The following is a 21,873-nucleotide window of genomic DNA, read 5'->3' as shown; positions in this document are numbered from 1 at the left end:
TTGTGCAAAATACAACCAAGTAGTGGTGGGACCCAATACTGATTTCGGGGGCTGCGAAAAAGGGAGTTGGGGGTGGGACCCATAATCGAGGTGACTTTTTGACGGGGCTTTAATCTCGTCCGTTTCTGCTCGATTCCACTTATAAATTGGGACCATTCACTGTATGTTTTCTCACACCCTCTCTTCTGTCTATCTTTTCTCACTTTCTCTTGCTTAAGCTTTAGCTACCAAACATCAACTCACTTATTAGAGAGTTCTTCTTCATAAACAGAGCACTCTGTTTCCGTTCCTTCTTCATCTTCCTACACGTACAATCTTTAAGATTCTCCCTTTAACTCATACCGTTTGAATAAATTGAATACTACTACTACACAAAACCAAAACTCCTTTTCCTGAAATTCCCTTTAAATTTCCAAATTTCCAATTAAAAAGTAAAGACAGTTACTCCCTCCCCTATATACACATAACAATCAGCCAAGCCGTTTGACAGGCATGGGACGCTTGACAGTCAAGCCGTTTCCAGACTTCCCTCAGCCTCCCATCAGGTAAACAAACAATAGCTATGATTATTCCCAATTATATATGTTTGTGTTTTTGTGGTTTTGATTCAATTTTTTCTTTTGTAAAACCAGGGAAGTGGAACTGTCATTGCATCTCGACGTGGCAGGGAAATTGGTCTACCTACTGGCTGCTACTGTTATGCTTTTTATTGTGCTTCACAAATTCAAGTGTTGCTGTAGGCGTAATACAAGAGTTGGTGGCAATGCCCATAATACTGGCCGTGTCAACGTCGTCCGGGGTGATAATGCGGGCCATACGACCAGCGGCCATACTGAAGTCCATCACGATGTCACCGGTGATGATGCTGAGGACGATACAATGGGCAGCCAAATCTCTAGAGAAGTCGGTATCGATGTGGCCGTCGATGATGATGATATCAATAACGGCGAGATTGCCATGACTCAAACTTCACTTGCTGCCACTTTAGCTTTTTTATTCAATTAATATTTGTACCACATATTTGTATCTTATTAGTGTTTTTCACGCTACCGTACTTTAGTATTTGGTGCTGTTTAGGGTTTGCAATTTTTTTTAGCATTATATATTTTTTGACCTCTACATTTTGATTCTATTTTTATTTTGATATTTACTTTTTGATTTTATATTTTTTAGTCTCAAAATAAAAAAAAAACATTTCATTTTAATTTATATCGTTACTCATTTAATAAAAATATCTTAAAATATTCAAAATATCCAAATATAAACAAAATACCAAACTTATTTACAACCACAACATTAACCAATATTAAGATACAATGACACCAGCACAGTGCACACAGCGGAGACAAGGCAATCAAGTCAAACTTTAAGAAGCCCAGTTGGTGCATCAGAGTTCGTGAAGGATTGTTTGTTGAGTCAGCCAATTATTACTTTAACATCCCAGCTAATTTTCTTTATCATCTGCTCTTCTGTCAAGCAATTTCTTCCATTTTCTTTAGATCTGCTCTTCTTTATGATCTGCTCCTTTGTCAATCAAACCATCCACAAATATCAAACCTAGCAACAATCCTTCACAAAGTCTTATGCACCACGCCGAAATCAAATACTTCGACGGATCCACTCGAAGACTCGGCTTCTCAGGTTCGAAATCTCAGATCGTCAGTCACTGTATTAGTTTTATATGGGTTTGGCTTCTCAGCTGCATATGGGTTTGTTTGTATTGGGAAGTTGCAACGATCAGTTGGATTTGAAGGGATTTTGATCTAATGGTCTTTCTTTGTTTCGAATTTTTCTAGTTCTGAAATTTATGGGCTTGTTTTCTAGGTTTGATATTTGTGGATGGTTAGATTTTTCTTTGATCATGTGATCTTCTAGGTTTGTGTTTGGTTTCTCTGAAAGCATAAGAAAATGGAAGAAAAGTTCAGTGTTCTCTTGTAATTCCGTGTCTGGATGTAGCATTTGTAAGAGTTTATTTAATTTGCCAATTTATTATATACCAAATTCCAGTTCTAAATATTTAATCAAGACAGGTTTATCTGATCCTAATTGAAGTAATTTAAATAAGCACAACCACAAAAGAGATTTTTTTTTTAATGGAATTTTTGTTGTTGTTGATAACAACTTTTTTTTTTTTTAATTGAATTTATTTATTTATTTTTTTGATAACAACTTTTTTTTTGTTGATAGGGATAACAACTTTTTTTATTTTTTGATAAGTGACAGAAGAGATCATGGATATTAATGTTAACGTATCTCTGCCAATGCCCCATGGTTTTAAATATTCCGATCGGGCCGGCCAATTAGACCGGTTCAATTGAGAATCTGCCGGTCCGATCATGTTTTAAAACCATGAGTATGAGAATATCTCTCTTTGTCAGACTCCCCATAAATTGAGTCAACTCGCTGTAAGAACTCGTCGTTTTACTAAATTTGTTGCTCAGATTTCTTTATTATTTTTGGTTGATTTCCTTTTTGAAACTATGAATTTCTTTTCGGTTGTTATGTGCATGGAATTAGTTGAGGCAAAATTGGGATTTACTTGCTAATTTGAATGGTTGACAAAATTTGGAAATGTTTTTATGGAAATTCTTAGTTCTTTATCTCCACAATTTTTTTTTTTTTAAACAGAAAATAATTCCATAGAAAGTCTTTGATTTCCAAGAATGTTTCATTGTTTCGCTTTTGAATCAAAAAGTCACTTTTCAATTCAATTCTTTTTAAAGGTTTCAGTTTTTTTTTTTTTTTTTTTTGGGGGTGTTCAGATATGAGAGAAACGTTTCTCTGTGATGCCACGGCTGTGGATCTGTGGCGTGTCTCGATTCTATGTATGTCATCTGTTATAGGTTTTTTTTTTCCTTGAATTTTCTTTGTAATAAAGATGTGTTTGACTGCCCAGAAAACTGTTTGGGAAAAGAGAAGTTTTGTTTTTGAATCTGAAAACACTTGACTTTTATTGAATCTGACTAATTATGACCACATTTCATTCGCCTTGTTAGTTAGCAATTACTATGAAATTGGTCACAAATCTGATTGCTTTGCATTTACTGCTACCTGTTTGATTTGAATTTCAAATTTTGAAGTTCTTAAAATCATTTCAAATCAAAAGATTTTCCTTTGCTAATAAGGCTGTATGATCTATTTTGCAGATCTTGCATGCAGTGGAGACAAACGAAAATTCGTACAAGACACTCATCACTGCGGAATACACCTCTGTGAAAGTGAACTAGCCCCAAATTTTGAGATGGGTGTCTCTAATAAACCTCCTGAGTTTATCAAGATGAAACTTACTGGGAAGGTATAGTTCTATAATGTAAAATTTGTGGTAATCTATACTCTACTAATTGCATGTTAGTTTTATGAAAGGCTTTCCTAATAAATCTGTTACTCTTGTAGGTTCCTGTGGTGGAAACACCTGATGGTCCAGTATTTGAGAGCAATGCTATAGCACGTTATGGTAAGACTAGACTTTCATGAAGGCTGACAATCCTTTATATGGTTCTTTTCAAATTGATGATTGAGATGTTTAGAACTACTGATGTTGCTCTCTCTTACTGCATTTGGGTGTGTTATGATGCTTTTGTTACATATGCATAAATTTTCAGGTCCACATACAGTAGTGGATTGATTTTGTACTATTTGAGATTGATGCTAATAATCTAGCATTTTGTAGACCTATAATTCGACGTGCAGTATACCTTCCTTTGGTGAGTTGCATCTTATTTTATTATGGAATTGTTTTAATTCTTTTTTGGCATCTAAATTATAGTGTAAAATCAAATTTAATGCAGGCTATATATATCCTACATAAAAAATCTAAATTCTCATAATCCCATCATAACTATGCGCTACCTATATGGGCCATATCTGATGTGTATAATTTTTGCGTGAAGACTGAGGAAGCTGCAACTTCATTATTGAAGAGAGAGCTGGGTGCTGTAAACACTCGTCTTGCCTCAAACGCTTTCATGGTTGGGCATTCCATGCTTCTGGCTGACATTGTTACACCATGCAACGATGCTTCTGGAAGCATGGTGAATCAGACCGAGTCTGTCCGGTCTTTTAGGCTTTTACAAATAAGCCCTCTCAGCCAAGAGAATCTGCTAAACCAAAGCCTAAGGATGAATAAAAAAGAAGAAGCCAAAAAAGGAGCCTGCGAAGCCCAAGCCAGAAGCTGGTGCAGAAGAGGAGGCTCCAAAGCCCAAACCTAAGAATCCTCTCGATCTACTGCTCCCAAGTAAGATGATACTGGATGGTTGGAAGAGGCTGTACTCAAACACAATGACCAACTTCCGAGAGGTTGCTATTAACCTCTGCTTTAGTAATCTTCATTTGATAATAACATATAAGCATTGGTAGTATAATTTGCATTGGTAGTTCCTATGTGTTAATTTTCTCAAGAAGTCCCCGTGAAGTAATCATTCATACAATGAGGTTGCTATCTTTCAAATGTTTGTATGATCAGTTAAAAAAAGGGGGGGCTTATATGTTAAATGTTTATGTACATTAATTAGTTGAAGAAAGTGACTGGCTTATATGCTAGCAGATTTGTTTTCAGTTCAACCACCTGGCCCATTCCTTTTGTTTTAAAACCTGAGTCTACCATTTATCATGCCTTTTCTTCATATGAGCCCGTTCTCTACATTATATGTCACTTGCTGCTGTCTCTGGGTACAATGACGAGAACACTGTTTACTTAATTTGTAACACTAAACAAGGTCGGTGGATTTCTTCAGAGAATGGATCTAGCACGCAAATATGCTTTTGGGAAGATGCTTGTGATCGGTTCAGAGCAACCATTCAAGGTGAAGGGGGCTTTGGCTTTTCTGTGGGCAAGAGATACCGCAATTTGTGCTTGATGAGTGTTATGACATGGAGCCATATGAGTGGAAGAAGGTTGATATCACAGACGATTGAAGATTACGAACCTTTCGAGGGCCAGCCTCTTTTGGACGCCAAGTGCTTCAAGTGAATGACCCCAATTAGTCCCTGGATTAAAAATTGTATTTTTGTGTGTGTTTTTGCTGCTAGAGTTTTTATTGACGCTGTCCTAAACAGACTAAGTTTAGTCTTTTTGTGTTTGAGTGGAGGTCTAGTATAATTTATAAGTTTGTTTCTGCTGTTTCAAAATTTTAATATTCTATATGATAGAATCTTTTGTGTTAGATGAATGGTTGCTTGATGGCATGCAAAATTAAATTAAGAGTCGTCCACCTTTTTATACTAATGGTTGGCTGATTTAAGGTTTTACATCTTTGATTCCAATCCTAATTTTAAGTTTTTGGTTTCAGTATAGTGATATTGTCGTACGTGTATCTTGCAATACCCAATAAAAATAAAAAGATTTCATCCAATACGGATTCTCTTTATTTACTACTCTATTTAATAATAACTTTGGAAAAAAATAAAATAAAATTCTTAAAGGGTTCCAAAGTTGGTACTGTCCCAAGCTACCAAGTAGTTTGATATTAGAGTTACTTTTGAGGTGGGCTTGGAATTTTTTTTATTTTTTACATTCATTTATTTTTGGGTTAGGTGTAAGACTGCTCAACTGTTTCTTGCCATATCATACACTTGGAAGTCTTAGAAGCTACTACCAATTTTACTATAAAAGATAACACAACCTTAGTTTGTAAGGCAAAAAATTGTAGTACCAATTTTACAGCTACTATAAAGATTGCCAAACGTTAGTTTGTAAGGCAATCACATTTGTAGTATCCATGGCACCACATATGTTAAAAATGTTGGACCCAGACAGCAGCACAAATGTCAAAAATGTTGGACCAAGACCAACCTAATCACACGATCCCTTTCAGAACCGGAAGACAATAGTCACAATACTGAAAATATAGGTTCAGCATTGCAAAATAAGTAAATTTAGACGATTGCGAAACATATAGTTTTATTAGTATTGCACTAATGCTACCCCTACACAATTTTTATTCATAACAAAATTTACAGTTATTAAACGGATTGATTGGAAGTAGTGCACACAATTGACACTCATAAACCACCATTCATAATTGACCATTTTAACGGTTGTTGATTTTTTGTGAAAAAAAAAGTTTTTGTACGACAAGCATTTCTGAGTTTGATCTTTACGCTCCGTTTGGTTAGGATGAAAATAAGAAGGATGGAAAATGAGCAGAGGAAAATAGGGAAGAAAATATTGTTTTCCCTTATTTGGTTCAGAAGAGAAAACAAGAGGGAAAGAAAATAAGGATGAAAAAAATCACTCTAGGCCCACATAAATTTAGGGGCTGATTAGTAAGATGTTTTGAGCAACAGTTTTCAGTATTTAAACAACTTTACACGTATTTTCATTCACACGTATTTTTAAAAAATACAAACAACGCTACTAGAACACCAAATGGCCCCTTGTCCTCCCAATTTGGGAGAAAAACTGAGAAGAGAGAGAAAAGATGAACCAAGTATTGAATTACACAAATACCCTCAAAAGTTGCCATCCAAATCAAGTGAGTCATTATTACTATTGCATTTGGGTACGGAACAAATTGTTAACGTGTTTTGTTTTTTCTAAGCCTGGCTCAATGGGTACAGAGGATGAAAGTGAAAGCAGATGCATTTTTTTTTTATTATAAATTTTATGGAACAACGTGTTTTTTTATTTATTTATGAAACCTAGTCTACATATTTTACTTTTTGATTTGTGTTTGGGTTTTTTTATGAAAAATAATGTGTAATTTTTTTTAAAAAAGTAGAGGTAATACTTATAAGTTATAAATGTATTTAATATATTTGTAGGAAATCTAATTAAAAATTATAATGTTTTAATAGTTTTATATAGTAAGGGCATGAGAGTAAATTAATTTGAATTACATTTTCCATCATCTTATTTTTTTTCTCAAACAAACAAATGAGTTTTCTATTTCTCCACTTTTCTATATGTTAGGACATATGTGATTCTTGTTAGGAACATATGTCAATATAGAATTGGTTAATACTTTGACAAAACGTACTTTACTTGTAATTAGGTAGATCTAGGATGTGTTTAATATTTCAAAAACCAAGAGTTTAAGTCTAGTATTGAAGCCATGCAAATTTGTCTAAGAAACAAGTGAAGAAATGCTGATTCATTAAAGCTCAACAACTGCTCAACAGATACTATCTATTGAGGCTCGACAGATAGCTTGACAGTTGTATTTATCAAGAATTACGAAATTCAGATTTTTAGATCTGATTTTCGACTTATGCTGACATGTATGTGTAGGGTTTCTTTTCTTACAGCCCTAGACATATATAAGACTTATTTTAAAGGCCGTCACATAAGAGAATACAAGGAGAACATATGCAAAAAGTGATCAAGTTCTTATTCTCTCTGAAAGAAGCTATTGCGTCTTTGCACCTTAGAGTTTTGTAACCAAGTGCTTTTTGATCTCTATTGTTGATGAAGTGAAGAACTTTGCAGCTAACATTCTTCTTTCTCAAGTTGGTGAGTGAGTCACGTACTGGAATTCGTGCAAAGAAGTTAGTCACATACTGGGATCCGTGCATCATTGGTGGCTTGCATTTATTGAAGAGTTCAGAGGTTCTGAAGTGGTAGAAAATTTCTGCTGTAAGTTCATCTATAGGGATTGTAGAGTCTAGGAACAAAGGTTTTGTACTAGATCTGAAATTTCTCTTTACTATAGTGAATTGTTTTTTGAGAAGGTTTCCTCCCATGTTTATATACTGTGAAACTAGTTTGTTTCATTGGTTTTCCTAGGTCATCATATCTTGTCTTATTTATTTTTCCGTTGTGCATGATATTGACATGATATTGATGTTTGTTTGTTTTAACAAGTTTTATACATAATAAATCTAATTAACAACTTGGGTTTAACTTTTTAATTCTATCAACCGGGGCCTAAATTTCCCATCACCATCCTTCCACCAAACACATTTGAGAGAAAACTAAATTTTTTCCATTCTCCCACTTTTCTATCCCTTCCTCATTTTCTATCTTCTCACTTTTCCACCCTTCTAACCAAATAGACCCTTAGAGAGAGAGAGAGAGAGAGAGAGAGAGATGTAACCTCAAAAAGCAAACCATTTGGTATCCCATAGTTAATTTTTGAGAATTTGAAATTAAAGCTAAGACAAGAAACAAAAAGCTAATAGCTAATGGCTTTTTGCCAAACACATAACTACGAGTCTTTTCATTTAACTTTTAACTTATCTTAATTTATGTACAATTTTTTTAAAACCTTACATTTTCAAGTGCATACATACTTTAGCCAATTTTAATCATGAAAAAAAAAACCAACTAACAAAACAAATAAGTATATACAATTTCCTTCTCAAATGCATATTCATGTACAATAAAGAGATGCTAGCTGCATGTACTTTGATTGCAAATTCAATAAAGGGACGTAAGAAGCTAGATGTTTGGTTCACAAATAATCTTTATTTTATTAAAAAACATAAAACATGTTTCAAGTTTTAATTGCTTGTACCTTGCACTAAAAGTGGTTGTTGAACCTTGTGCTTTAAAAAATTTGTTTCCAGTTGATTATGAAGTAGGAAGAACGGGAGAAATAACCTCTTTTGCCTATTTTCCAGCACAAAAATTAAACTTGTCTACACTGAAGCCTCATGATCCAATCATCAACATCAAGGCAACAATGATAAAAAATCTAAGACTAAAAGCAAATTGAAAGAGGAAATTGAAGATGCATCTCAAAATTAAGTTTAAGGCAAAAGAAAAAGAAAAAGAAAAGCTACATATTACCTATACAAATATTAGGCAATACATAGCTTTTATATATAAAAAAAGGATAATGATAACAATTAAGGATGAGACTAAAGAGTTTGCATGAGATCCAAACCAAATTAAAACCAAATACCAATGGCAACTCATAAAAATAAAAGGAAAGGTAACACGTAAAAGAGTGTTCTTTATTTGTATTTCTATATACAAAATGACCATTTGAAATATATACAAATTCTAGTGTAAAAGAGTATTTCAATTTTAAACAACTAAAGACAGACATACAAACATGTAAGGAAGAAAATATAGAAAAGATTGAGTATTAAGAAAATTACCTCTACTTATGCCTCAAAGTGAAATAAAGGAGGGGAAGAGAAGACATTTATTGATTTTTTTTTTTAAATCACATCTATTGATTTTTTTTTTTTGGGCAATTGGGTGGCAGTTTAGAAAAAATAAATATATATGGTGGTACCTAAATCTATGGATGAGAAGTTATAGTATGAGTGTTTTTTTTTTTTAATAAATTCAAAATAAAGAAGAAGGGAATTGAGAAAAATAAAATAAAATAAAACGTGAGTAAATTTTTCTCTAACTTGTCATTAACTGGCATTGATGTGGTAGTTTGTGACTAGCTTTTTTAGTTGTGCCATTGCCGCACCTTAGCTAGAAGATTCAGCTACCACAATATGTGGAATTAGTGGAAGCAAGCAATGAGCTTTGTAAAAAAAGTTATGTATCAAGTGGAATATGAAGGATAAAGCTAGAGGGGTTGGGCATTCTCATCAAGGATGTTATAAATGTTAAAATGCTATTTTTAGCATTTATAATTCCAAAAACCTTATCCATCAAACATGTCCTATGCTAAAAAATTTGTCATCTTGCTTTTTTGAGAGCGCATTGTAGCAACATGCTATCATTTTTATTAATTTTTTTCTCTCTATCTTCCGTGCTTGTCTCCTTCCCAAGTCTCTTCTCTCTCCTCTCTCACTTCTCCTCTGTCACACCATCTCACCCAAGCTTCTTCCTCTCCCTCTCACCATCTCAGCTAACTCTTTCACCACTGCAATCCAGAAAATACTAGAAAGAACCCCACTACAATCACATAGACCCCAACCAAAAAACCAGAAAATTAGCACAGAAAAATACCCAAAACCTCACTAAAAATACCCTGAAAATACCAAAAAAAAAAAAAACACAGAAAAACAGCTTCAAAAACCCATAAAATCAATCTTAAAACTCCCTTTGTGTACACCACCAAAAATAGCCCTAAAACCCGGCAACAAACCACTGAAAAACCTTCAAAATCTCATTTCAAATCCATTGTTGAGATTGTGTGCGGTGGTTGGTGTTGGCATTGGCTGAATTCTGTGGTGGAACGGGGAGGGTTTGCCTCTTTTGGATCGAAGGGATCAAAGTCTAGATAGGCTCGGATCAGGTTTGAATTCAGAGATAGAGCAGAGAATGAGGTTGTTGGGTGCTGTGGTTGGAGGTGATGAGCTTGAAAAGCTTTGACCATGGAGGTTTAGAAGGAGAGCTTAGTTTTAGAGAGAGAGCTCGAAGGGGTGAGAAGTGTTTTAGGCCGATGGAGAGGGTGAGACTAAGGGTCGAACCACCGTAGAATGGGTAAGTGACTGTGCAAAGATGGAACTTGGTGGTCAGCCATGGAGCACCGGTTTGAGAGCAAAAGATCAGAGAGAGGGAGAAGGTTCTAGTCTTCTAGATCTATTGGGTTTTGACAGAAGGAGAGAGAGAGAGAGAGAGAGAGAGTAAAAATGAATAAAAAAAATAAAGAATATTTAAATAAAGTGGTAAAAAAATAAAAGTTTTGATGCAGGGTGTATTGTAAAGTGACGTCAAATGCTATAAAGTTGGTTTTTCAGATGGTAAATGCTAAATTTTTAAAATCTGATGGTATTGCTCTTATTAACGCTATCAATCACCAAAGACCTTCTTATTAGACCAAGTTTGGTCATGTTATACTAGAAATCTGTCATTTGTCAAGTACTCTACAAAACTGGAGTTTTAGGCCTATTAAAAGGGGGTAAACAACTAGCTCATTTATTTGCTAGAAGAACAGTTTAATTTGTAGAACTTAATGTGTGGATATAAGATCTTCCACTAGATTTGGATGATATATTCCAAAATGATTTAGTTTATCAATAAAACTTGCTCACCTTTTTTCTTAAAAAAAGAAAAGAAAAAAAAGGCTACAACTAGGACGAATAACATGTGTTATTAACATGTGCATTTGCATATGACTTGCCAAACGTTATTTAAGTGTGTGCTAGGAGTCTTGTAGTTTAATTGATTAGCACCTCATGATTTTATTATATATAGAAAAATAATAAGTAAGTTAATGAAGTAACTCCTTAACAAGTTTAAGCTAATGAGATGTGTAAGGGTTTGACAAATTAACTAATGAAGTATTACTATGTGAGTCACTGAGTGTTGTTTTATTTATTTTTTTATCTTATAAAATTAATCGTTATCAAATTTTTTTTATTTATTGGTATAGTTGTTTGTTTACATTGTTAATGATCGCATACTTAATATACTCCCTTCCTGCTCCCTTCCCCTTGTGTTATTTCCCATTTGTGTTTTTAATCGATGGGAATGATTCGATTACCACAAAAAAAAAAAAAAAAAAAGGGCTCCATTCCTGCTGTGGTGGAAGTTTCCTTAATTTCTACACTCATACGTGTTTGAGACGCGGACTGGACACTTGTTTTTTAGCTGAATGGACTAGACACTTTGACACAAGGCCAATCCATTTTTCTAATCTGTTGAAGTAAATGAACGGCTTGGATGATTTTTTTTCTTTTCGTAAATCACGAGGTGCGTAAATGTATGGCTGGGATGAATCAAGTCGGCTTCGATGATTTTTTTACTTGTCAATTATTTTTAGTTGTGCTGACTGTGCAACTGAATCTTGTTTTTATTTTGATGTGCTACACTCTTTTGAAATTTGCTTATTTTATTAAAATTGAAATTTTTTTGCTGAAAGTATAGTAGGTAAATATAAAACTTAGCTGAAATAATACAGTAAGACTTATAAATAATACCAAAAAATGTAATAAGACCCATAAATAATAGCAAAAATAAATTAAATAGTAAAATAAGCTAACAAAAATAATCTTTGCCCAATGCTACCTAAAACTACTACAATCTCGCTTTAATTACTTTATTTTTAAATTCTCAAATACCTCTCTCCTTCTCTTTCTAATAAATTGTGCAGCTTAATTAGCTTCTACGCTAAGCCCCCGTCTTCTAAATTCATCAACAAATTGGAATGGGACGACCTATGCCCAAGCTTTCATGCTCCTCTCCTCCTTATAGCGGGTAATAAACAGAACAGTAGCTATAGTCAATCTTTTATTATAATAAAATTAAATACTAAGGGCAATTCATAAAAATAAAAGGAAACATAATACGTAAAAGTGTGCCCTTTTTTTGTATTTCTATATACAAAATGACCATTAGAAATATACACAAATTCTAGTGTAAAAGAGTATTTCAATTTTGAACAACTAAAGACAGACATACAAACATATAAGGAAGAAAATATAAAAAAGATTGAGTATTAAGAAAATTACCTCTACTTATGCCTCAAAGTGAAATAAAGGAGGGGAAGAGAAGACATTTACTGATTTTTTTCTTTTTAATCACATCTATTGATTTTTTTTTTTTGGGCAATTGGGTTGTAGTTTAGAAAAAATAAAGATATAAGGTAGTACCTAAATCTATGGATGAGAAGTTATAGCATGAGTGTTTTTTTTTTTTTTTTTTTTTAATTCAATATAAAGAAGAAGGGAATTGAAAAAAAAAATTAAAACGTGAAAGTAAATTTTTTTCTAACTTGTCATTAACTGTCATTGGTGTGATAGTTCAAGACTAGCTTTTTTAGTTGTGTCATCGCAGCACCTTAGTTAGAAGATTCAGCTACTACAATATGTGGAATTAGTGGAAGCAAGCAATGAGCTTTGTAAAAACAGTTATGTATCAAGTGAAATATGAAGGATAAAGCTAGAGGGTTATTAATGCTATCAATCACTAGAGACCTTCTTATTAGACCAGGTTTGGTCATGTTATACTAGAAATTTGTCATTTGTCAAGTACACTACAAAACTGGAGTTTTAGGCCTATTAAAAGGGGTAATCAGCCAGCTCATTCATTTGCTAGAAGAACAGTTTAATTTGCAGATCTTAATGTGTGGATATAAGATCTTCCACTAGATTTGGATGATGTATTCTAAAATAATTTAGTTTATCAATAAAATTTGCTTATCTTTATTCTCAAAAAAAGAACAGAAAAAAAGGCTGCAACTAAGGATGATTAATATGTGTTATTAACACGTGCATTGCATATGACTTGCTAAACCTTACTTAAGTGTGTGCTAGGAGCTTTGTAGTTTAATTGATTAGCACCTCATGATTTTATTATATATAGGAAAATAATAAGTTCATGAAGTAACTAATTAACGAGTTTAAGTTAATGAGATATGTAAGGGTTTGACAATTTAACTAATGAAGTATTACTATGTGAGTCACTGAGTGTTGTTTTATTTTATAAAATTAATCGCTATCAAATTATTTTTTTTATTGGTAAAGTTGTTTGTTTATCGTATATTTAATATGCTCCCTTCCTGCCCCTTCCACTTGTGTTATTTCCCTTTTGTGTTCTGATTGGATGGGAATGATTCGATTACCCAAAAAAAAAAGGAAGAAGCTCCATTCCTGCTGTGGTGGAAGTTTCCTTTCTACACTCATACGTGTTATTGGACTTTTTTTTTTTCGCAAATGATCAGGTGTAATTTCTGAGCCATTAGATCAAATCAATTGAATGGCTGGGATGAATCAAAAAGTCAAAGTGATCGTAGAGGTCGAAGTTTTATTTCTATGTAATCACATTTTCTTTCTACTGACATAGTTATGAGCCTAAACGAAATTATGAAAAAGTCAAGGTTTGTGATGTTGGATTTGTATGTTTTACTTTGGTTACGTACCTTCATAACCTATAATCAACTATACAAAAATAATTTGTTTTTCAGAGCCTAAACAGCACTAAATACTAAAGTATGGTAGTCTGAAAACACTAATAAGACATACAAACTTTTATTATCTAAAAAATGAAAATAAAAACATTAATAATACCCACAAACTTTTATTCTCTATAAAATAAAAATAATAAGGCCACAACTTGAAATGTAGTAAATACTAAGCAGTAGACTTCACCGTTCATGACTTAACATGCAAAGTTCATTTTCTATGTTGGGTGATTGGGTTGTCTACTCGTCCATATGTAGTAAAAAAGGAACAAGTATTAATTGAATAAAAAAGCTACAAAGGCAGGCAGTGAAGTTTGAGTCATGGCAATCTCGCCGTTATTGATATCATCATCATCATCGACGGCCACATCGATACCGACTTCTCTAGAGATTTGGCTGCCCATTGTATCGTCCTCATCATCATCCCCGGTGACATTGTGATGGACTTCAGTAGCAATTTGGCCGCTGGTGGTATGGCCCCCAGTATCACCCTGGACGACGTTGACACGGCCAGTATTATGGGCATGGCCACCAACTCTAGTATTACGCCTACAGCAACACTTGAGTTTGTGAAGCACAATAAAAAGCATAACAGTAGCACACAGTAGGTAGACCAATTTCCCGGCCACGTCGAGATGAAATGACAGTTCCACTTCCCTGGTTTTACAAAAGAAAAAATTGAATCAAAACCACAAAAACACAAACATATATAATTGGGAATAATCATAGCTATTGTTTGTTTACCTGATGGGAAGCTGAGGGAAGTCTGGAAACGGCTTGACTGTCAAGCGTCCCATGCCTGTCAAACGGCTTGGCTGATTGTTGTGTATATAGGGGAGAGAGTTGATGCTTGGTGAGAAAAGAGAGACAGAAGAGAGGGTATGGGTTGCAGTGTGTGAGAAAACATATAGTGAATGGTCCCAATTTATAAGTGGCATCGAGCAGAAACGGACGAAGATATTTTAAAATATGGTTTTAAAACCATATTAGATATAAAATATATTTTAAAATATGGTTTTAAAACCATATTAGATATAAAATTTTATTCATCTAACCCAATTTTATTCATCAACCCAAGATATAAAATTATATACCATTAATGGTATGTGAATCAATATATTAGATATAAAATATATTTTAAAATACAGGAAAATCTGAGCAATTAAAAAAAAAAAAATAAAGACCAAAAATCACATAAGCCGACTTATCAAAAAAGAAAAAAGAAAAAAGAAAAAAAATGTGAAACGGTCAACGTCAAGGTGCAGAAGAGATTCGCTGAGTCTCCCCAACTTAGCGCTCTGATTGTCTTATGGAGAGAAGGACATTCTGTGGACAGGAAAATCTGAGCAATTAAAAAAATAATAATAATAAAGACCAAAAATCACATAAGCCGACTTATCACATAATAGTAATAGTGGGAAGTGAGAGGGCGTTTGGATAGCATTTCTCTGCGTCCACGTCCGCGTTTTCCCTTTTTTTTTTTTTTTTTAACCCAGCCGTAAGTATGGACTTTTCAGCTATGAATAGTGCACAAATGCACTATTTATGGGTCCTATAAATTTTATTTTTCAGCAATTTTTTTATTAAAAATGGGTCTCACAGTACTATTTACACATTTAAAAATTATTTTACTACAGTGTTTTCAGTTTTCAATTTTCAATTTCAACAAAATAAGTTCTATCTAAACGGACTCTGAGTCTGTAAAGATGTTATGGATACGAGTGAGTGAGTGAAGAAGTGTTAGTAGTACTAGTGAGAGAAGTGAAAGTGATATTTAGGAAAGGGCCAAAATGAAAAATTGAAAAAGTTATTTTGCTTACGAACGTCACGAGGGTTTGGGTCAGTCTTCAGTGTTTTCAGACAATCAGAGCGCTAAGTTGGGGAGACTCAGAGAATCTATTCTGCACCTTGACGTTGACCGTTTCACATTTTTTTCTTCTTCTTTTTTTTTTTTTTTTGATAAGTCGGCTTATGTGATTTTTGGTCTTTATTATTATTATTTTTTAATTGCTCAGATTTTCCTGTATTTTAAAATATATTTTATATCTAATATATTGATTCACATACCATTAATGGTATATAATTTTATATCTTGGGTTGATGAATAAAATTGGGTTAGATAAATAAAATTTTATATCTAATATGGTTTTAAAACCATATTTTAAAATATATTTTATATCTAATATGGTTTTAAAACCATATTTTAAAATATCTTCGTCCGTTTCTGCTCGATGCCACTTATAAATTGGGACCATTCACTATATGTTTTCTCACACACTGCAACCCATACCCTCTCTTCTGTCTCTCTTTTCTCACCAAGCATCAACTCTCTCCCCTATATACACATAACAATCAGCCAAGCCGTTTGACAGGCATGGGACGCTTGACAGTCAAGCCGTTTCCAGACTTCCCTCAGCTTCCCATCAGGTAAACAAACAATAGCTATGATTATTCCCAATTATATATGTTTGTGTTTTTGTGGGTTTGATTCAATTTTTTCTTTTGTAAAACCAGGGAAGTGGAACTGTCATTTCATCTCGACGTGGCCGGGAAATTGGTCTACCTACTGACTGCTAGTGTTATGCTTTTTATTGTGCTTCACAAACTCAAGTGTTGCTGTAGGCGTAATACTAGAGTTGGTGGCCATGCCCATAATACTGGCCGTGTCAACGTCGTCCAGGGTGATACTGGGGGCCATACCACCAGCGGCCAAATTGCTACTGAAGTCCATCACAATGTCACCGGGGATGATGATGAGGACGATACAATGGGCAGCCAAATCTCTAGAGAAGTCGGTATCGATGTGGCCGTCGATGATGATATCAATAACGGCGAGATTGCCATGACTCAAACTTCACTGCCTGCCTTTGTAGCTTTTTTATTCAATTAATACTTGTTCCTTTTTTACTACATATGGACGAGTAGACAACCCAATCACCCAACATAGAAAATGAACTTTGCATGTTAAGTCATGAACGGTGAAGTCTACTGCTTAGTATTTACTACTTTTCACGTTGAGGTCTTATTATTTTTATTTTATAGAGAATAAAAGTTTGTGGGTCTTATTAATGTTTTTATTTTTATTTTTTAGACAATAAAAGTTTTTATGTCTTATTAGTGTTTTCAGACTACCATACTTTAGTATTTGGTGCTGTTTAGGCTTTGCAATTATTTTTTTTCCCATGTTGTGTTCTCTTGTAATTCTGTGTCTGAATGTAGTAGATGTGTAATTTCACTATGCGAGTTTATTTAATTTGCCAATTTATTATATACCAAATTCCAGTTCTAAATATTTAATCAAGACAGGTTTATCTGATCCTAATTGAAGTAATTTAAATAAGCACAACCACAAAAGAAAATATTTTTATGGATTTTTTTTTAACAACTTTTTTTATTGAACTTATTTATTTATTTTTTTGATAACAACTTTTTTATTTATTTTTTGATATTTTTTTTTTGACAATTCACAAAAAAGATCTGGATATCTATGTTAACGTATCTTTGACTGTCAATCAATGCCCCACAATTTTAAAAATTCCGATTGGACCGGCCAATTAGACCAATTCAATTGAGAATCAGCCGGTCCGATCATGTTTTGATACCATGAATATTAGAATATCTCTCTCTATCAGACTCCCAATAAATTGAGTCAACTCTGAATTGTCGTAAGTTGTAAGAACTTGTCGTTTTATTGAATGTGTTGCTCAGATTTCTTTAGTATTTTCGGAACTATGAATTTATTCAATTTTTATTTGAAACTATGAATTTCTTTTCGGTTGTTATGTGCATGGAATTAGTTGAGACAAATTGGATTTTTTTTTTTTGAGGCAAAATTGGATTTTATTTGCTAATTTGAATGATTGACAAAATTTGGAAAGGTTTTTATGGTTGACAAAATTTAAAAGAAGCTTAGCTTAGCTAATTCTCTTCTTAACAAAATGGTATTAAAAAAAAAAACCCTAAACGAGATTATGGAAAAAGTCAGAAAGATTTATAAAATAGTTGAAGCCTATCAATTATACTCACTAGCTTGTAACCTCACGCATATGCATGGATACACTTAAAGATATATAATAGAATGTATAATATAATTCTTATATATATAATTTAAATATTATTGATTGTCATTTTTATATTTTGTTAACTCTTTAAAAAAATTTGTAAGGATAATATTAGATATAAAATATAAATTTTCTATGTTTGATTGTTAAATGAGCTTTTTAGCATTTTTAGCAATCTTGATTATACAACTATTCGAAATCGAATTTTCTGAAAATTACTTCTAGGCTTTGTTTTTGTGTTTTATTTTTCTTATTCAAAGGCAGATTTGACTTTTGATATGTGAGACCGAGAGACACGTTTTTCTTTGAATCTTTTATCGATAGCGTGTATTTCTCAGCTCGGGACCACCTGATAGTTCATGTTAGTTTTTTGACCTGCTGGATAGTTCTATTGGGTTTTTTATCCTGTGTATTGTAACGTGTAATTACCACACATGATTAAAAACAAATTAAAGTTATAAAAAAATTGATTTAAGGGTTAAGATTTCTTTTGAAAACTAATTTAAGAATTCATTTAAAAAGTTAAAAGATTAAAAGTAAAATTTTCAACTTTCAGTTTCAACTATTAAAAATACAATTGCATGGCTCGGAGCTCAATCTCTTCTAGTGTACTTTATTTGTCTTGTTAAGGACATTGTATTGCTAAGGGGCAATGATATTCTTATAATCTTTTTTACAACTATTTTCATGTTTTAAAATGTGAATATTTTTATCTCAATTATGAATAATTATGTAAAATAGTGGAGGCAAACAAGTATAAGTGTATTTTTTGGGTAAATGCAGGGACGGAACCAGAGCCGAAGGTTTGGGGGGGCAAAGTTTGGGCTTTAATAAATAAATATATATTTACATACATATATATATATATATATATAATTGCAATATTTTAGTCATTATGGGAGAAAATTTAGGCTAGTTTTGATATTGAGAACCCAAAAAGTGCAGTACCTGAACTTGGTTTGTGTTAAAATTAAAAAGCTTGTTTTTTTTTTTTTTTTGACTGTGAAGATAGAATTTATTGATTAAAGGGTTTGCAAAACACCATCTGAGAGTATACAAGACCAAAATATTACAGGCCCACCCCATTTGACCAATGGGTTATGTATCCGTATAATAGTAAAAAAGAAACATTACAAACAATTGGCTGGTCACGTAGCTTTTTTCATTTGCTTGTCATGGTTCAGCCAGGTCTCTGTTCCTGTAAGAGAGTGGACGCACCCTGAAGAATGTCCTTTGGCCGGGACTGTTTTTCCTCAAAGCAGAACCTGTTCCTGGCGTTCCAAATGAGAAATTATTTTGTTTCATTCAAGTGCTCTGTTTCTTGTATATAAAAGCAGAGCTGCACTTTCCTTATTCATTCAATGAGAAATTATTTTCTCTCATCTTCATCTATGAATTTATCTTCTCATATGAGATAGCAAACAACATATATATGGGGTGTTGTGAGGGCCCTGATCATAACATAGCTCTAAGATTAATTTTTTGGGCTAATTGAACATTAATATTAAATATACCTATACCTATACTTATAGAAAAATTTTCCCCCAAAATCCAGGGGTGCCATGGCCCCCTGGTCAAAGAGTAGCTTCGTCCCTGGGTAAATGTAAACAATTTGCATCTATTATAATTTGAGATTATTATATTTTTCAGTTACAATAAAAAACCTATGAGTGTGATAAAAAAATAATTATTCCCACAAACACATAATACTCATCACAATTATCACTAATAACAAAACAATTATTACGTTAAGAGTGTTAAGAGTATCCATATGACAAAGTCAATAAAATCTGGGCACTAATTAATATATGCAATCCAACAAAGTTCTACAAACAACTAAGACAAAAAACTTGGACACTTTGTATCTTGATTAGCACTCTTTTCACTTAGAAAATAGAAAATTAAAAGAAATATCTAAAGAAAAACCGCCCCATAAATAATATTAGTTTTATTAAATAACATAAAACATGTTTCAAGTTTCTATTGCTTGTGCCCTGTACCAAAAGTGGTTGTTGTACCTTGTTCTTCAAAATTTTTGTTTCCAATTAATTACAAAGTAGGGAGAACCGGAAAAGTAGCCTCTTTTGCCTCTTTTTTAGCACAAAAAACTTGTCCACACTGAAGCCCAATGATCCAATTGAAGAGGGTAGAAGCAAAGAAGACGGTCAGAATTTACAAAGACTTGCGATAGGAAGCATCAATAGGACGACAGATAAAGACATGCGACGACAAAACCCCTAAAAGGCGAATGGATAATCTATTAGGACCGGTCACCTCCAATGTACGGGATGATCCAAGGAGAACGGATTGCCTGAAAAGGACGGATAGCCCCCCGGACGGACACTGAGGTCGACGGAGCCAAATACACCACGTGGCAATGACATGGCTTACGTGGTTTCCAAGCACATTTCAAATAATAGTAACTTGTGACCCACGATTAACCCTAGTCAATAGAGCCTTTACATGGAAAGGGTTCTTTAAATTACGCGCATTTATGAAGATCTTCTCTATAAGGAAATATTCCTCTCCTCTAAGAGACCAAAGTTGGTTCCTCACTGCTATAAAAAGGCCATAACCTATAGAAAACAGGTACGTATAATTTATCCCAGCTTTGGCACTCTAGAGTTGAAACAATCTCTTTGACTTAACTTTTAGAGGATATTAGACCAGTACCACACTGGTACTCTCTTGAGCAATGGCGACGCCATTCAGAGTCCAGGGTGTTCCCAAGAACACCCTGACTTGAAAAAAAAAAAATTATATATAGTAATTTTTTTTTTGTTTACCCTTAAAAAAATAGGAGCACCCTCAAAATTTTAATGCCAAACAAATTTTGAACTAAAATCTTAAAAAAAAAAAATTGTAATAAAGAGTCTGAAAAAAAAAATGTAACAAAGCAAGCCCAAAAAAAAGCCCAACATAAATCCTAAACAAATACCCAACAAGCCCAACCCAAACGTATTCTCAGAAAAAAAAAAAAAAAAAACCCAACCAAAATCCAATACAAATACGCGTCCGTCCGCCTTAATCATCAATAGGTAAAAGCAAAACCTAAAATCATAAACCTTACCCAACCTAAAGAAAAAACCTCATTAACGACAACGCCTTACGCCTCAATGAAACCTCATCATCAAGCACATAGGCACGATGCAGCGACGGCGCCTCTGCCTGAAACTCGAGCAACAAAGCTTAGATTGGACATTGGAGATCAGTTCGATCAGATCAGAGCTTGTGATGCCGACTCTTGGCCTCGAATCCTTCCTCGCCTCTGACGCCTCGACGTGCTGCCGCGGCCCTCGGCACCACCCTTCAGGCCTCCCTCAAGGTATTTTACACTTTATTGCTCTCTCTTTTTCTCTCTTAATCTTTCGGTTTTGTCGTTTTTCTGTAGAGTGTGACTGTTCTGTTCTGACTTTTGAGAGAGAGAGAGCTCTCTTTTTCTTTTTGAACTGATTCTCTCTCTTTATAATTATTCAATTTATTTGCTCCCTTTTTTTTTTGACTTTATCCGTTTGTGTGTGAGTGTGTCATTGTATTGGTCAGTTGGTGTTGGTGAGTTTGTTTGTATTGTGATTTGTGAATTTTTATCTGATTGGCTTCTCTTGTTTGAACCTTGTTTGTTGAGTGGGGTAGATGGGGCTGGGGCCGTGTGGTGTGGGGTCAGGGGTGTGTGCCAGACTTAATAAAAAAAAAATTAATGAAGCAACTAAACACCAATAATTAGTAATTTAATTAACTAATACATTATAAAAGACAAATAAATTAAATTATGTTAGGCTAAATAATAATTAATAATTTAATAATTAATGAAACAACAATAAAATAAATTATAGTTTATAAAAAGATAAAAAAATTTATGAAACAATTAAACAACAATAATTAATAATTCTATTAATATTTCAAATAAACTTATAGATTATTGTACAGGTACTTTGTTCATTTCTTTTCTTTTCATTTTTTTCCTTTTGAGGTTTTTCGGTGTACAGAATGTAAATTTGTTTTGGTTTTAAGAAATTTTTTTTTTTTTTTAAGCACAAACTTCATGCCAGCCAAATCTT

At 33.4% G+C, this 21,873-nt stretch overlaps 4 protein-coding genes and 1 pseudogene across 4 annotated transcripts; 4 read left to right on the top strand and 1 right to left on the bottom strand.

Annotated features, from left to right (window-relative positions):
* Positions 1-5,162, top strand: part of LOC142619638 (elongation factor 1-gamma-like) — a 31,019-nt pseudogene extending 25,857 nt beyond the window's left edge.
* Positions 184-1,005, top strand: LOC142616790 (uncharacterized). Its single transcript, XM_075789573.1, has 2 exons — positions 184-545; positions 633-1,005. Exons 1-2 carry the CDS (start codon positions 493-495, stop codon positions 1,003-1,005), a joined length of 426 nt encoding a protein of 141 aa, XP_075645688.1. The 5' UTR covers positions 184-492.
* Positions 1,366-3,885, top strand: LOC142619632 (elongation factor 1-gamma 2-like). Its single transcript, XM_075792829.1, has 4 exons — positions 1,366-1,641; positions 3,147-3,295; positions 3,394-3,454; positions 3,789-3,885. Exons 1-4 carry the CDS (start codon positions 1,584-1,586, stop codon positions 3,806-3,808), a joined length of 288 nt encoding a protein of 95 aa, XP_075648944.1. The 5' UTR covers positions 1,366-1,583; the 3' UTR covers positions 3,809-3,885.
* An 8,846-nt stretch (positions 5,163-14,008) lies between the features above and the next one.
* LOC142619627 (uncharacterized) lies at positions 14,009-14,586 on the bottom strand. Its single transcript, XM_075792798.1, has 2 exons — positions 14,499-14,586; positions 14,009-14,411 (listed from the first exon to the last, which is right to left on the bottom strand). Exons 1-2 carry the CDS (start codon positions 14,549-14,551, stop codon positions 14,030-14,032), a joined length of 435 nt encoding a protein of 144 aa, XP_075648913.1. The 5' UTR covers positions 14,552-14,586; the 3' UTR covers positions 14,009-14,029.
* A 1,459-nt stretch (positions 14,587-16,045) lies between these two features.
* On the top strand, positions 16,046-16,669 carry LOC142619629 (uncharacterized). Its single transcript, XM_075792813.1, has 2 exons — positions 16,046-16,181; positions 16,269-16,669. Exons 1-2 carry the CDS (start codon positions 16,129-16,131, stop codon positions 16,642-16,644), a joined length of 429 nt encoding a protein of 142 aa, XP_075648928.1. The 5' UTR covers positions 16,046-16,128; the 3' UTR covers positions 16,645-16,669.
* Positions 16,670-21,873: the final 5,204 nt, after the last annotated feature.

The sequence above is a fragment of the Castanea sativa genome, chromosome 1 (genome assembly GCF_040712315.1).
Source record: "Castanea sativa cultivar Marrone di Chiusa Pesio chromosome 1, ASM4071231v1".
Taxonomy (NCBI): domain Eukaryota; kingdom Viridiplantae; phylum Streptophyta; class Magnoliopsida; order Fagales; family Fagaceae; genus Castanea; species Castanea sativa.
Note: the sequence above shows the minus strand (reverse complement) of the source record. Positions and strands in the feature narration are given on the sequence as shown.